The sequence below is a fragment of the Taudactylus pleione genome, unplaced genomic scaffold (assembly GCF_031769625.1).
Source record: "Taudactylus pleione unplaced genomic scaffold, aTauple2 ptg001382l, whole genome shotgun sequence".
NCBI classification, from domain to species: domain Eukaryota; kingdom Metazoa; phylum Chordata; class Amphibia; order Anura; family Myobatrachidae; genus Taudactylus; species Taudactylus pleione.
In genome coordinates this window covers 299,017-313,635 of record NW_028285782.1, presented here as the reverse complement: position 1 = coordinate 313,635, position 14,619 = coordinate 299,017, and the positions used below count along the sequence as shown (strand labels likewise).

At 43.4% G+C, this 14,619-nt stretch overlaps 1 protein-coding gene across 4 annotated transcripts in view; it reads left to right on the top strand.

Annotated features, from left to right (window-relative positions):
• Window positions 1-14,619, top strand: part of INPP5J (inositol polyphosphate-5-phosphatase J) — a 107,380-nt gene that overhangs the window by 66,849 nt on the left and 25,912 nt on the right. For all 4 annotated transcript variants that reach the window (XM_088463485.1, XM_088463484.1, XM_088463486.1 and 1 more), the window contains 4 exons: window positions 4,929-5,036; window positions 5,174-5,282; window positions 8,805-8,921; window positions 9,370-9,545. In XM_088463485.1, coding sequence (XP_088319611.1) covers window positions 4,929-5,036; window positions 5,174-5,282; window positions 8,805-8,921; window positions 9,370-9,545 — 510 coding nt within the window. The remainder of the gene's footprint in view (window positions 1-4,928; window positions 5,037-5,173; window positions 5,283-8,804; window positions 8,922-9,369; window positions 9,546-14,619) is intronic.

The following is a 14,619-nucleotide window of genomic DNA, read 5'->3' as shown; positions in this document are numbered from 1 at the left end:
TTGTTATATTTTTATGTGGGGGCCAATGTGTGTGTTTTATTCCTGCGGAGGCCAATGTATGTGTGTTTTATTCCTGCGGAGGCCAATGTATGTGTGTTTTATTCCTGCGGAGGCCAATGTATGTGTGTTTTATTCCTGTGGAGGCCAATGTATCTGTGTTTTATTCCTGTGGAGGCCAATGTATGTGTGTTTTATTTCTCTGGGGCCAATGTGTGTGTTTTATTCCTGTGGAGGCCAATGTAGTGTGTTTTATTCCTGTGAAGGCCAATGTAGTGTGTTTTATTATGTGGTAGCCAATGTGCATGTTTTTTCATCGGTTGCGAACGCCTCAATAGCAAGATGGTGGTGTGCCTTGGCAATTTTAAAATCTTCCGCTGTGTGCCTCAAGTTGAAAAAGGTTGAAAATCACTGATCTAATGACTGTAAATACACAAATACATGTATTCCAAGTGAGCAGGAGGGCAAGTGCCAGTATTGTTGTCACAGCTGAGTGGCTGATGGGGACCCTTTAGTCTTGTGTATATAACCCATCTGTTACTGTATGTCACTGGCCCTATGATTGGTCATAGAGCAGATGTCACTACAAGGCTTCAGAAGACACTTGTGTAGGATAACACATATGGCAAATTATGGCTAGCTACCTCTGTATTCCTTATTGTAATAACTGATTAATCATCTAATCATGTAGCTGGTGCTTAAGTACTATGTGCCACATACTGTTGCTTACCAACCAGCCTAATGTTGGCAGAGTGTGTTATTTGCATTTCTATTTCAGTAGAATGAGAAACAAACGTAGTGAAAAGTCTGTGCAGTTTATTTTCACCCGATGCTTCATATCTGAAACTGTATTTGTGGGGTTTAGTGTACAATTTCTCTGTAAGAATTATGTGTCAATTAATGTCTGCGATATGTCTGCCTATATGACTGGGCTGAAATCACAATACATACTGGGAATGCGGTAAAACCCCCGTAAACTGCATTTTCGAGGGTTTTACCGCATTTTCGCCGTTAGTACATCTCCCCCTCTGTGTGGCAGCAGTACCAAACAATCATATGCTTTGTTTATCTTCACACTTAGAAAATGAAGGACCCCCTTATGGCGGTATCTGGATGGAAGATCGACAATAGATAGGTCGACAGTTAATAGGCCAACACCAGATGGTCAACAGACAATAGGTCAATATGGTCAAAAGGTCGACAGATACAAAAGGTCAACAGACAAACAAGAGTTCAAAATGTTGACACAAATTGTCAACACAAAAAAATAGTTCATACATGTTTTTTCAACATTTTAAGGATAGGGTTAGGCACTTGGGGGAGGATTAGGGTTAGGCTGCAGGAGAGGACGATTAGGGTTAGACACCAGGCGGAGGGTTAGGATCAGGCACTATGGGGTGGGTTAGGTTTAGGTACTAGGGGCAGGGTTAGGCCCCAGGCAGAGGTTAGGCACTAGGGGGAGGGTTAAAATTAGGGGTAAATTACAAAAAAAGTGTCGACCACTTAAACATGTCGACATTTTAACCCTGACGACATGCTCTGCAATCAATATCCTACATATGCGTTGAAAACTGTATCTATAGAAAATGATTAGTGCCTCAGGCAGTAGAGTTTAAAAATTAGCTAAAAAGCATGTTTACTCTTATGGTTAGCTAAACCCGTGTGTGATGCGGTTTGGGTACGGGATGTCGGCACTCTGGATCCCTGCAGTCTGAATCCCGAAGCCGGCATCCCGACAGGGTTAGGATACTGACACTTGTCAGTAGGTACCCTAACCCTTCCCCTGCCTCTAACCCTCTCTGCTGCCTAAACCTAACCCTCAACCCCATGTGCCTAAACCTATCTCCCCCCCTACGCAGCCTAAACCTAACCCCTCCCTAGTGCCTAACCCTCCCCCTAGTGCCAGACCCTAACCCTCCCCCTAACCCCACTACTTACCATCGGGATGCCGGCGCCTGGATGGCGCCGGCATTCTGAGTGCCTGCATCCTTACAGCCGGTAATGTATCTACATCCTGCCTGATGCACAAGTTTCAATATGTCCATTATCACTCAATGCAGCGCTCACTTAGCACGCTCATGTCATTCACCATAGGAGACTTCATGCAGGCTTATAAGATCTCAGGTACTAATCGTCCTACCCATCTCTAAATGCCCCGGTTGTCTGCGCAGGATGCATCAGCAACATGGCTCTGCCAGGGAAGTAAGAGCCGTGTAATTCTACTGGATGTTATGTGTACTCCTCAAAAATGGCGCTCCTTCAGTGTTTAAGTTTCCATCAAGTTTAATATCTAATAGAGAAATAAAAAAAGACTTAAGTGTCAATGAAAATAAAGAAAATCTTAAATATATTTGTAAATAAGTTTGTTAAAAAGAAATATTTAAATCATTTATACTGTAACTAACAAATTGTGTCATTCATCCCATCTATAAAAACATTGTTCAAACCATGCAAATTGTTATTAAAGTAGAAAAGGGAAGTGGAAAGGAGCGGGCAGGGAGATATTGTTAGTAGCACTACAAAATGAGGAAGAAGGAGGAAAGGAATATTTGGTGGTTGCAGTGGTTAATAAACTCATAAACGAGCAGAAACGTCGATTTCCAGGTTTGGAGCCAATGTTTTCCGTTATATATGCAATACGGCTGCATATGACAGATATGTATGTGGATTACTACTCTTTATGCAGTAGTACATTCTCTGTACCTACAATATGGTACTACCCAGCGACGTGCGGTGAGGTAAATGGCTGGGGAGGCACTGGCTAGTATCAGAGCCAGATTTACAGACACATATAGGAACCCGAAGGTTCATGTGGGCATTATACAAAGGTGCAGCAGTATATAGTGCTGGAAATTTGCTGAGTTTTGATTAGGGATGTGCGGAAAAGGTAGACAGGGGAGGCAATGCCTCACCTGCCATACACTTTTTATTACAGAGTTTTGACTGTAAAAATGACTAGAATAATACAAATAAGATATTTATAATATTTTCGTATAATGTTTATAGTAAAAATTGTGGAGTGTACCGAAGTATGACAGGAAAGGCTCTGCCTCACCATCCTCACCTGACCGCACATCACTGGTACTGCCCCTATTACTGTTATTACATTTGAGTGATTGATGGCGAGATAGTCAGTGTGCCATAATATCCTTCTCTATATCCCTCCTATGTTGTAAGTATTTAATATCTAAGGGTTGTTCCCGCTTGTTGTGTGTTACAGGAGAAGGCAATGTTGGACACTACATTTGGTGTATTATAGTGTAGTTTAATGGACAATGTTTCACTTATTTTTCTAGAGAGCACTGTGCTTTTCACTTATAGGGGTAAATTTACTAAAGTGTGAGTTTTAGAAGTGGAGATGTTGCCCAATCAGATTCTAGCTATTATTTTCTAGAAGGTGCTAGTTAAATGTTAAGTAGAATCTGATTGGTTGCTATGGGCAATATCTCCACATCTAAAAACTCTCACTTTAGTAAATTTACTCCATAGTATCCATAGAACCACCCGTAATAGGACTTACCTTATTTATAGCTTCCCACACTGCATTGTTAGCCACTTGTTTGTATTTGAAGGCAGTATGGAACGTGATAAGTATGGAATGTAATAAGAAGTTTTTCTGGAATATTGCTAATGAATAAATGTGTTGAATGGGATGTAGTTTGAGGCGAAGCCAGTTTTTATGTACCATTGATTTAGTTGAATGTGCTGCAGAATTACATTTTGTTGCAAATGCATTTTCCTTATTATTACCTTACTTATGTATCTTGGCTGTGGATTCTAATAGCTCCATCCTATTTAGTTATTGGCTTGCTCTAAAGCTCTTTCAATAAGATCTGATTTATATTCTTTTTTAAGCTGACTTAACTTTTTTGCTTACTGATGGGAAAACTGCATCTCTGAAACAATTTCGATGGAAACGTGTTGAGATTAGCATCACTGTCCACGTTTTTTAATGCTATTTTTTGTGTGTTTTTACCCTCCTCAATTTAAAGTGCTAAGTCTCATAAGATACTGTGGTTAAAGCTAAATTTCTTATATTGTTAAAATGTATGGTGGCTCCTAAACTCTATGCATGGTCCTTATCGCAGCAATAAGAATTCTGTATTGCCAGAACGTATTAAAAATACATCCAGGGACAGGGGCTCCGAAGTGTAATGCGATCAGTTTACTTCCTGCTTTGGGGGCCAACCGTGCTACTGCGCATGTGCGGTCATCAGACCACGCATGTGCGAGTAGCCATTGCTGGGGAATTGTGCGGAAAGTAAGTCATAGGCTACAATATCTAAAACAATCTACAGATATTATTAGCTACCTGGACCAGGCCCCACAAAAACCAGCCCCCATAGAAACCTGTAATCGAATATAGGAGACCAAAACAGATATCTCAGTTATCTTCTACAGTCCCCTCCTAGATATATCCAGGGGATACTTGATATTTGCGGATATAGGGGCCTATGTATCAAAGCTTGATGACAGCTAAAATTGTGAGATATAAATCACCAACTAATCAGCTTCTAACTTACATTTTATAGGCTGTGTTTGAAAAATGTCAGTTAGGAGCTGATTGGTTAATACTTTTTCTCTCACAATTTTATCTCTTATCAAGCTTTGATACATAGGCCCCATAAACTTAACTGTGTTTTCAGAGGAGTGCAGATCACAGCGAGGAGTCTGTAGTAGTGTAGGCGCTAACAGACTGAAGAAGAAAAGAGTAATTAAAATGATGATCAAAAACAGTCCTACACATGGTGATGGTTATGGTATATGTATGTTGAGATCATATTGGATACTAAAATTAAAAATTTGCATTCTCTGCACATTGTAGTGTGAAGGGTATTCTATATTTGTGTTGAGATCATAAACTATGTCAGAACTATGTCAAAGTGGTCTACTTTGATATTACTGATACTATCTGCTGTGTCCTTCCGCAGGGTCTATGTCATAACATGGAATGTCGGCTGCTCTGTGCCTCCTACAGATCTCACTTCCCTGCTCTGCCTTAATGCTGGAGATGGCAAGACTGATATGTTTGTTATTGGGTAAGACAACTATTTTTCCACCAATCTTACCAGTCTACTGACAAATAATGACAGTGAGTGTGGCTGGGTTGCTTGTTTGTTTTTTCCACTCTAAAAAGTTAGATCCTGACCTCTCTGCCCATGCTCTATCTCTACAGGTTACAGGAGGTCAATTCCATGATCAATAAGCGCCTGAAGGATGCTTTGTTTTCAGATCAGTGGAGTGAGATGTTCATGGACGTCTTGAGCCCGTTCAGCTATGTGCTGGTGAGACATACCAAAAGGATACTTGAATTATGGTCTGCCTTCTACTCTTTACAATTTCATTTTGCAGTCAGCCTTGGTATTATACTCATTTCATATACTCTTGTTTCGCTGCAAATTGCTTTGTTGATTTCCTTTCATGTCGACACCACAATGTCAACAGCTATTATTATTTGGACATTAATATGCAGAATGTCGACAAATTCACAATGTCGCAACTTTCCGTAGAAAGCTGACATTAGGGTTAGGTTGTGGGAGGGGAGGGTTAGTGTTAGGCACTAGGCAGGGTTAGGGGTTAGGCTGCAGGAGAGGAGGGTTAGGGAAAGGATTAGAGATGGTGGTTAGTGTTACTCTCCGCTGGATGACTGCTGGACCCAGAAGACAATGCCGGAGATCCGATAGCAGGTAAGCGAGCGCTGCACTGGGACACACAAGTGTTTTCGACACTCTAAGCATGTCAACATTTCATCATGATAATGTCGGCATGGTCAATGTTGATATGTTCGCCTTGTCCACGTAATGAATGTCGACAAGATATTCCGAACCAAAGGAGAAATATTACAATGGCTAGTGTTTTATAAACCAACAACATCCATTAAAACTTTCACTCATTATAGTTAGTGGCTTTAGGTTATGTTCTGTCTCATAGAAATGTTTGAGCCAGCAAACCTAAACACAAGTTGATACAACATGAAAGGCATTTTACAGACATTCTCATAGAGTGATCCTTATACTGAGATGGACACATGTTGCACAGCTCAAAAAGCCGCTCGGACAAATAGAGCATTTATGTCCATATGCTGAGCATACGCATGGTAAGATGCGTGCAGGCCTGCCCCAGTAGCCTATGCCCCAGGTTTACATCATGCATATCATTACCTCTTTGTTTAGCCTCTGAAATACACATGCAGGGCCTAATTCAGAGGTGGGCTGTCAATGCCACATGCAATTGGCCGATGTTGAAAGTCTGTGCATGTGTCCAAATTGCACAGCTCATGCATCCTGACTGTCGCTAAGAGACGCGAGGCCTGATTCAGAGTTGTACGCAAGTCTATGGTTGCGTACAACTCTTTTGGTCAATGATTGGCGCATGTGCATGATCTGTATTGTGCATGTGCCGATCAATGATTGCGAGTTCGTTGGCAGTGCCCCCAAGCCACAGCATGACTGACATTTTGCGACTGTTTGGGGATGACATCTTGGACTGTTTTACAAAACGGGGGTGTGTTTGCAGGCGTGCAGAGGTCGGGTCTGCGTCTTCGAATGCATATTTCCTGGCCCAGGCTAAGCAGTTCCCGAGGCCAATCTGACTAAGCTTAGGCTTACTCAGGTGGCCGATATCTACGACTGATGGTTGCAATGGTCTTCGGACGCAGCTTTCAAATCTGCGATGCCAGCAGGGGTTATCTTTTCTCCGTAGACGCCTCCTGATACATTAGCATATAAGTTGTACGGTATTGTACAGCCACTGCGTACAAAGAAGCAGCGGCTGTGCAGTACTGTACAACTATGAATCAGGCCCGTAGGGCGCAGGGTCTGGGGGTTTTAGTGGACATACCTGGTAGGTAATGTGGGCATGTCGCAGGTGTGCTGCTGAAACCAGCTGCATCCAAAGACGCTAAACCTCTCATACAGGAGGCCATACTCAAATGGAGAAACTGCAGCTGTCATCAGGCTTGTGCAAGCTTCTAACGATACTGGATCAGAACCTCTATACACACCTTCCTATACCTTCTAATATCCTGCCTATACCTTCTAATGATGGTGATAATTTGCGTACGCAGTCATACCATAAATAAAGACTTAGACGTGGAATCTGTGGTTCCAAAGCACAAGTGTTATTCAGGTAAAAGTTCAGACAGTTACACGCAATTGATCTAGACACAATTTAGGCGCAAAAGGAAAATTATGCAGACCCAAGTACAGTATACATACGCAGGCGCTTCCGGACCCGGAGACAGGCATCAGCAAGAGACCCCTAGTCATACAGCATTCAGCATGAAGACTGAGAACCAGCGTTCGTGCACACATATTTATACCCCCCCAGAATAAACAGGACAATAGGGAAGTTAGTTGCTGATGTCATTGGTTCCCAGGGGAGAAGCATCTGTTGCAGCACATTTAACTGGCTGGTTCAAATAGACTCTCCCTGCCTCTAACAGCTGGGGGTCTTCCTCTTCATGCCCCCTGCAGCATTCTAACAGTTGATCATGAAATATAAATTTTGTTGCTTGTAGGCTCTGCGATCCATAACTTGAGTTTGCATGATGCGACCTCCCCACCGATAACACCGGAATACTGTAAAAAGAGTACGCATCAATACAAGACCAAACACGACTTGTTTAGCATGTATAATACCTTAGTTATCAAATCTCTTTATTTCTCAGCATTTAAACTAACTGAACCAACTTAAATCATACACTTTAAAGCTTATTGAACCTTATGTGTGAATATGTAATGTGTGGGTATTGAGGGTTTGATATAAGGGCGCTAGTTAACTTGGGGCAGATGCGTGCGCATAAAGCTAATAAAACAGCGGTCTCATACAAAGTCCTATGCATTCGCTAATATGCGACTAGTTAACAGCGCAATTGTGCTTATTAATGTGTGTATGAGAAATGGTGAAAAATGCAATCGCATGGTGCTAATAGTATTATCGCCACATGTACTAAAATGTGAGTTTATCTAAAATGGCGCTTAGGCGGCCATTCGTAAAATGGCGTCTTGCGATCTCATTTTCAAGATGGCGTCTTGCGGCCAGTCGCAAGATGGCGTCGCTGCGATTAAATTTTAAACTGAACTTGTCTCAGCCAATTATTCAGCTTCGACACTTCGGTGGTGCACCGATGGCACATCTAAAGAAGCTCAGAGACGGTAGTGCACCTTCTCAAGATGTTACAAGTGGGCTTCCTAAGTTTTTAGAAATCAGATCCCATAGTGTCAAGCTATTAGGTAATGTTAGCAACCGTCATTATCATCAGGACTTATTTGCCCCAGCACCCAGACATCCACAATGATGCAGCTTTTGCAGGCAATTATGTGTCTCTGTGCAGGTCTGCATTTGTTCACAATTCCGGAAACATACCCTTCCCTCTCGCCTGTCTAGTCACAAGCGGACATGTCAATTTCACACAATATACATAGAATACATGTGCGACAAGGTGTGTTCAACTCAGCATCAGGCCCATTGTAACACTAACTGTACTTTTATTGATTTAGTAATAAGCATAGATTCAGTGAAATAAAATATCACATCTGTCAATTGGGTGTGTTTTTGTAAGAGCCGTTACAGAAAAAGTGCAAATTTAAGTTACATTCAGGTTACAATATACAAAAATGTTGTATCCAAAACATGCGTCACAGTTTATTTCATACCATGACAAGATGTGTACGTTTCTTTATGCAGCTGTCATATTGGTATGTTTAAGATGTGCTGTGCTTTATTTTCTTCCAAAGTTTTCCACTGAACTTTTCCATGTTAGAAAGTTGCTTGTGACTGCTGATTGTTCCCATGTCTCATCGTAGGTCAGCTCTGTCAGGATGCAAGGCTGTCTGTTAATGGTATTTGCCAAGTATTTTCACCTGCCCTTCCTGCGTGATGTTCAGACTGACTGCACAAGGACTGGCCTGGGAGGTTACTGGGTCAGTAAATGTATTCTTGTTCATGCTTACACTAATAGTATGTATATGTGTGTTTCACCTATCTTGCATCATACTTGCCGACTCTCCAGGAATGTCCGGGAGACTCCTGAATTTCACAGAGCTCTCGCACACCCAGGAGAGTAGATCAGTCTCCTTATCTCTCTCACTTTCCCAGTGAAGTAGGCGGTATGGGGACTTGATGACACTATTTGCAATGATTTGCATTATTGTGGCCCTGCCCCCACTCCCTGCTACATAGTGCAGTACAGTAGGGTACATGGCCAAGATGATCTGTTTTTCTGCACCACCACCCCATGCAACGCCCACCTGCTCGTTGCCTTCAAGATACCACAGTGGGGACATTAAAAAAGCCGGCGAGCATGCTTAACTGGTGATTTTCGATTTTTCTGTTTCCAATTTCTGTTTCTATGTTTCCTTACTTATATAGGGTAACAAAGGCGGAGTCAGTATCCGATTATCCCTGTTTGGTCACATGGTGTGCTTTCTGAACTGTCATTTGCCTGCTCACATGGAGAATTCTGACCAGCGTGTGGATAATTTTGAGAGCATCTTGCAGCTTCAGCAGTTCCAGGGTCCCCTGGCGAATGGTGTCCTGGACCATGAGTATGTTTCTTATCTGAGACACACAAACAGATCTCAGATAGATATTGGGATGATACCTGCTTCTAATTCTCAATACAGCATCTACATTCTAATGTACAACAATACAACATCTACATTCTAATGTACAACAATACAACATCTACATTCTTGTTGCCCACTCTATAAAACTATGACTTGGGGGTAAATTTACTAAAGTGAGAGTTTTTAGACAAGAGTTTTAAAAGTGATGTTGCCCATAGCAACCAATCAGATTCTACTTAACATTTAACTAGCACCTCCTAGAAGATAATAGCTAGAATCTGATTGGTTTTGCTATGGGCAACATCACTTTTAAAACTCACTTCTAAAAACTCTCATTTTAGTAAATTTACCCCTTGATCTTTATTGCTTGTTCCATCTGTGAAAATGGATAAATCTCTATAGTTTGGGAATCGAAATCGCTGCTACAGGATTAGAACTTCTGTCACTTAAATATTTTGGCCTAGCGGCAGTCATAACAGCCAGTGTCGTATCTCTGTAGTGCTGGGAAACATCCAGTGACATGCCAGAGCAGATGGAGATGGTAATTCAACACATGCAAACCAGCAATGCTAGGAGCAGACATAGGGAAATCAGTAAGATAGTGTGGGAAGAATAGGAAGTCTCATACAAATATATTCAAATACCTGTACACATCTAAATGCATGAAATAATAGTATGTATGTCCAACTGACGGTGGCTACGTGCATTGCTCAGTATTGTGCACAGAGTAGACATGCGGATAAAGGGCCTGATTCATAGACCGAAACAGTGTCGATTTTTACACAGATCGAGCAAATGTTTGCCTTTGCGCATGCACATAAATAAGTGCCATTGCGCACGTGCTGCGATTGCCTTGCGATTCCACACGCACAGAGAACCCATTCGCAAAGTGAGTGACAGGTAGTCAGCGTTTGGAGGAGGTAATTTGGGAGTGGTCCTAAAAACGCAGGCGTGTCTGACCGTTTACGCCATTTCATGTGCATGCATAAATTAGCCATTGCAATCTCCCACGCAGCATGAGAGCCCTCTGCGTGTTAGGAGAGCTGCAGCGTTTGCGGCTGGTCAGACTTTCCGCAAGGGCAAGATGGCTGCTCGATGTGTGTCGATGTTACAGATAGATTTACGCAAGTAAGCAACGTCGTATGCAGATGGGAAGGCAGCAGTGGGCGTCTTTATGCTCGGGTGATCTTTGCATAATTTCGCAGCTACGTTCCATATGAAATCGCAGCTGCGATCGCATATCCCGAAGGCGGCAGCACGAAGGGAGAAGATCCCAACAGGGCAGGTGAGTACCCTATCCCTACCCCTCTCCATTAGTGGTGCCTAACCTCCCCCCAGAGGTGCCTAACCCCCCCCTTACTGCACTCTAAACATAACCCTCCTAAGGGGGATGCCTAACCTTCCCCCAGGAGTGCCCTACTCTAACCCTCCCACCTACAGGTGCCTAACGCTAGCCTCCCCCCCTCCCAAAAACCTAACCCCACTACGCTCCCCAAACCTAATCCTCCTCCCCTGCGGCTAACGCTAAGGGCGCCCCAGACTTACCTTGTTCGGTCTGGCGTCCTTCTGTGTTCCAGCTTCAGGATTAAGACAGGCGTCGGTATTTCGATGCCTATCTAAAGTCCCTTGCCGGGATTCGGATATCGGTCTCATAACTACATCCCGCTTGCCACATATCTCAGACATCTTATACAAATAAAGTAAATCCAGAGTCTCTTCTCTAAAATATAGTTGCAAACATATTTTGCTGCCTAAAGGGGTAATCCCCCAGAGGTAGGAAAAGATGAGGTGGGTGGGGTTTGAAATTGATTGCAGCAAAGATGGGTGAGGCAATAATGCTATTTATACTCCCTGTCACTAGGTGTTTACTGGTGTGGTTGTGGCTTCATAAGGGAGTACACATTGTGGCTCCACCCACTTAGAAGCAGGAAAGCACTCCCACAAAAATTTACTTTTGTCTTGGAGATCTGGGAGTTATACCCAGAATTTGTCAGACCCCAGACATTCCAGAGAGTAGGTAACCATGGTTAATCAAACATATACATATTCTCATTCAGACATGGTCTGACTGACTGTATAGTAACTATAATATATAGAGAGCATTTTTGGAAACAGAAAATCAGTTTTTATGTTCTCTCTGTTCCCCATTATATTGAGCTGTACTCAAACAGCAGCACATATTGGGCATTATTCTGAGTCGCACGCAGCTGTGTAAGTAGTGATGAGCGGTTCGGATTCTGAGGAATCCGAACCACTCCAAACAGGTGGAATCCGAGTCCACCCGAACGCAAGTTCGGGTGTTCCCGCCTGACTCGGATTCCACTTCGAGGCCGAATGTCACCCGTCCGGCGTCGGATTCTCACGAGACCTCGCGAGAGCCGGGTGACGTTCGGCCTCTATAAAAGGAGCGGCGCCCGGCTGTCGGCGCCATTTCGCGTGGCTGTATCCAGACGGAACAGTCACGCTTGGTTAGGTAGTGATAGAGAGGGGAAAAGCGAGACTAGAGTTAGATTAGTTAGAGAGAGTAGTTCTACTTCTTGCCACTGTGTGCTCCGTGACTGGGCTTAGCCCACTGTGTGTGTATTATACAAGCTCCGTGACTGGACTTAGCCAACTGTGTGTATATTATACAAGCTCCGTGACTGGACTTAGCCAACTGTGTGTATATTATACAAGCTCCGTGACTGGGCTTAGCCCACTGTGTGTGTATTATACAAGCTCCGTGACTGGACTTAGCCAACTGTGTGTATTATACAAGCTCCATGACTGGACTTAGCCCACTGTGTCTATTATACAAGATCCGTGACTGGACTTAGCCCACTGTGTGTATTTATAATATTATACAAGCTCCGTGACTGGACTTAGCCCACTGAGTGTATTATTTATATTATACAAGCTCCGTGACTGGACTTAGCCCACTGAGTGTATTATTTATATTATACAAGCTCCGTGACTGGACTTAGCCCACTGAGTGTATACAAGCTCCGTGACTGGGCTTAGCCCACTGTGTGTATACAAGCTCCGTGAAAGGGCATAAGCCCACTGTGTGTATTATACAAGCTCCGTGACAGGGCATAGCCCACTGTGTGTATTATACAAGCTCCGTGACAGGGCATAGCCCACTGTGTGTATTATACAAGCTCCGTGACAGGGCATAGCCCACTGTGTGTATTATACAAGCTCCGTGACAGGGCATAGCCCACTGTGTGTATTATACAAGCTTTGTGACAGGGCATAGCCCACTGAGTGTATTATACAAGTTCTGTGACAGGGCATAGCCCACTGTGTGTATTATACAAGCTCCGTGACAGGGCATAAGCCCACTGTGTGTATTATACAAGCTCCATGAAAGGGCATAAACCCACTGTCTGTATTATATAAGCTCCGTGACTGGACTTAGGGCCTGATTCAGAGCCGCTCGTAAGCGGCCGCTCGTTTGCTCCGAGCAATGTTCGCACAACTGGCCATGCGTATGGGTTGTACTTGTAATACGCATGCGCGAACCAGTCATTGCAGTCGGAAATTGTGTGCTCGCAAAATAGCGAGTGCCTGCTAATTTGAGTGACAGAATGAGGCGTTTGTGGGAAGAGGAAGGTGAAGGTGCTTGAAAATGGGGAGTGGAGATCCGAACGCAGGCGTGCCAAACGGTCAAAACGGGCGTTTTAAGGGTGTGCATAATTAACAAAGCAGCGTCATCGACCACGTCACTTGGTTGTCTTTTAGCCTGAACTGCTCGCATGATTGCGGTAGGAAAATGCTACCACAAGCACTGTGAGCAGTTCAGACACCTTTCGATGTACTCGATTAATCTAATAAATAGCGGAGATGACGTAGGATGCGAGCGGCCAGGGGGCGTTTTTTTAAAAAATAGCGAGCGCATGTTTCGTTCGCTCGTTCAGACATAGAGGCGTCAACAGACCGCAAAGAGTGAGCGCTCTATTTAAATATCCAGCCCCTTTTTCTGAACGAGCGAGCACAAATAGCGTCCGGCTCTGAATCAGGCCCTTAGCCCACTGTGTGTATTATACAAGCTCCATGAAAGGGCATAAACCCACTGTGTGTATACAAGCTCCGTGACTGGACTTAGCCCACTGAGTGTATTATACAAGCTCCGTGACTGGACTTAGCCCACTGAGTGTATTATTTATATTATACAAGCTCCGTGACTGGACTTAGCCCACTGAGTGTATTATTTATATTATACAAGCTCCGTGACTGGACTTAGCCCACTGAGTGTATTATTTATATTATACAAGCTCCGTGAAAGGGCATAAGCCCACTGAGTGTATTATACAAGCTCCGTGACAGGGCATAGCCCACTGTGTGTATTATACAAGCTCCGTGAAAGGGCATAAACCCACTGTGTGTATACAAGCTCCGTGACTTTACTGGACATAAGCCCACTGTGTGTATACAAGCTTCATGACTGCTTGGGCCTTAGCCCTCTGTATACAAGCACTGTGACTTCTTGGGCATAAGCTCTCTGTGTATACAAGCTCTGTGACTGCATGGGCCTTAGCCCACTGTATACAAGCACCATGAGTCCTTGGGCAGTAGCCCTCTGTGTATAAATCAAAAGCACTGTGACTCCTTTGGGCACTAGCCCTCTATGTATAAAAGCACTATGACTCTGCATGTCCTTTTTAATATCCAACATTAGGGTGGGTGGGAGGGCCCAAGGACAATTCCATCTTGAACTACCTTTCATTTCTGCCACTGCTGTGTGGCAATGTTTCGTAGATGTGCTTTAAACTGTCGTGTCTGTGCCACTGCGCCGCTGCTCTGACGCTCAGTAACCAGTCAGCTCACTGCAACCTTTGGCCAATAATGGTGAAAACTATAATTTAAGCTGTGAGGTGGTCTAAATTGACTGTAAATGACTAGAAATTAATGTTATTGAGGTTAATAACACTCTAGGAAGAAAAAAAAGCCAGATTTATGTGATTTTAGCTTTTTTCGACAATTTTTAAAAAAAATCCAAATCCAAAGCCAGTCACCGCAGTTTGGCAAATCCAAATCCAAAGCCGGATGATGAATTAGAAACAAATCCAAA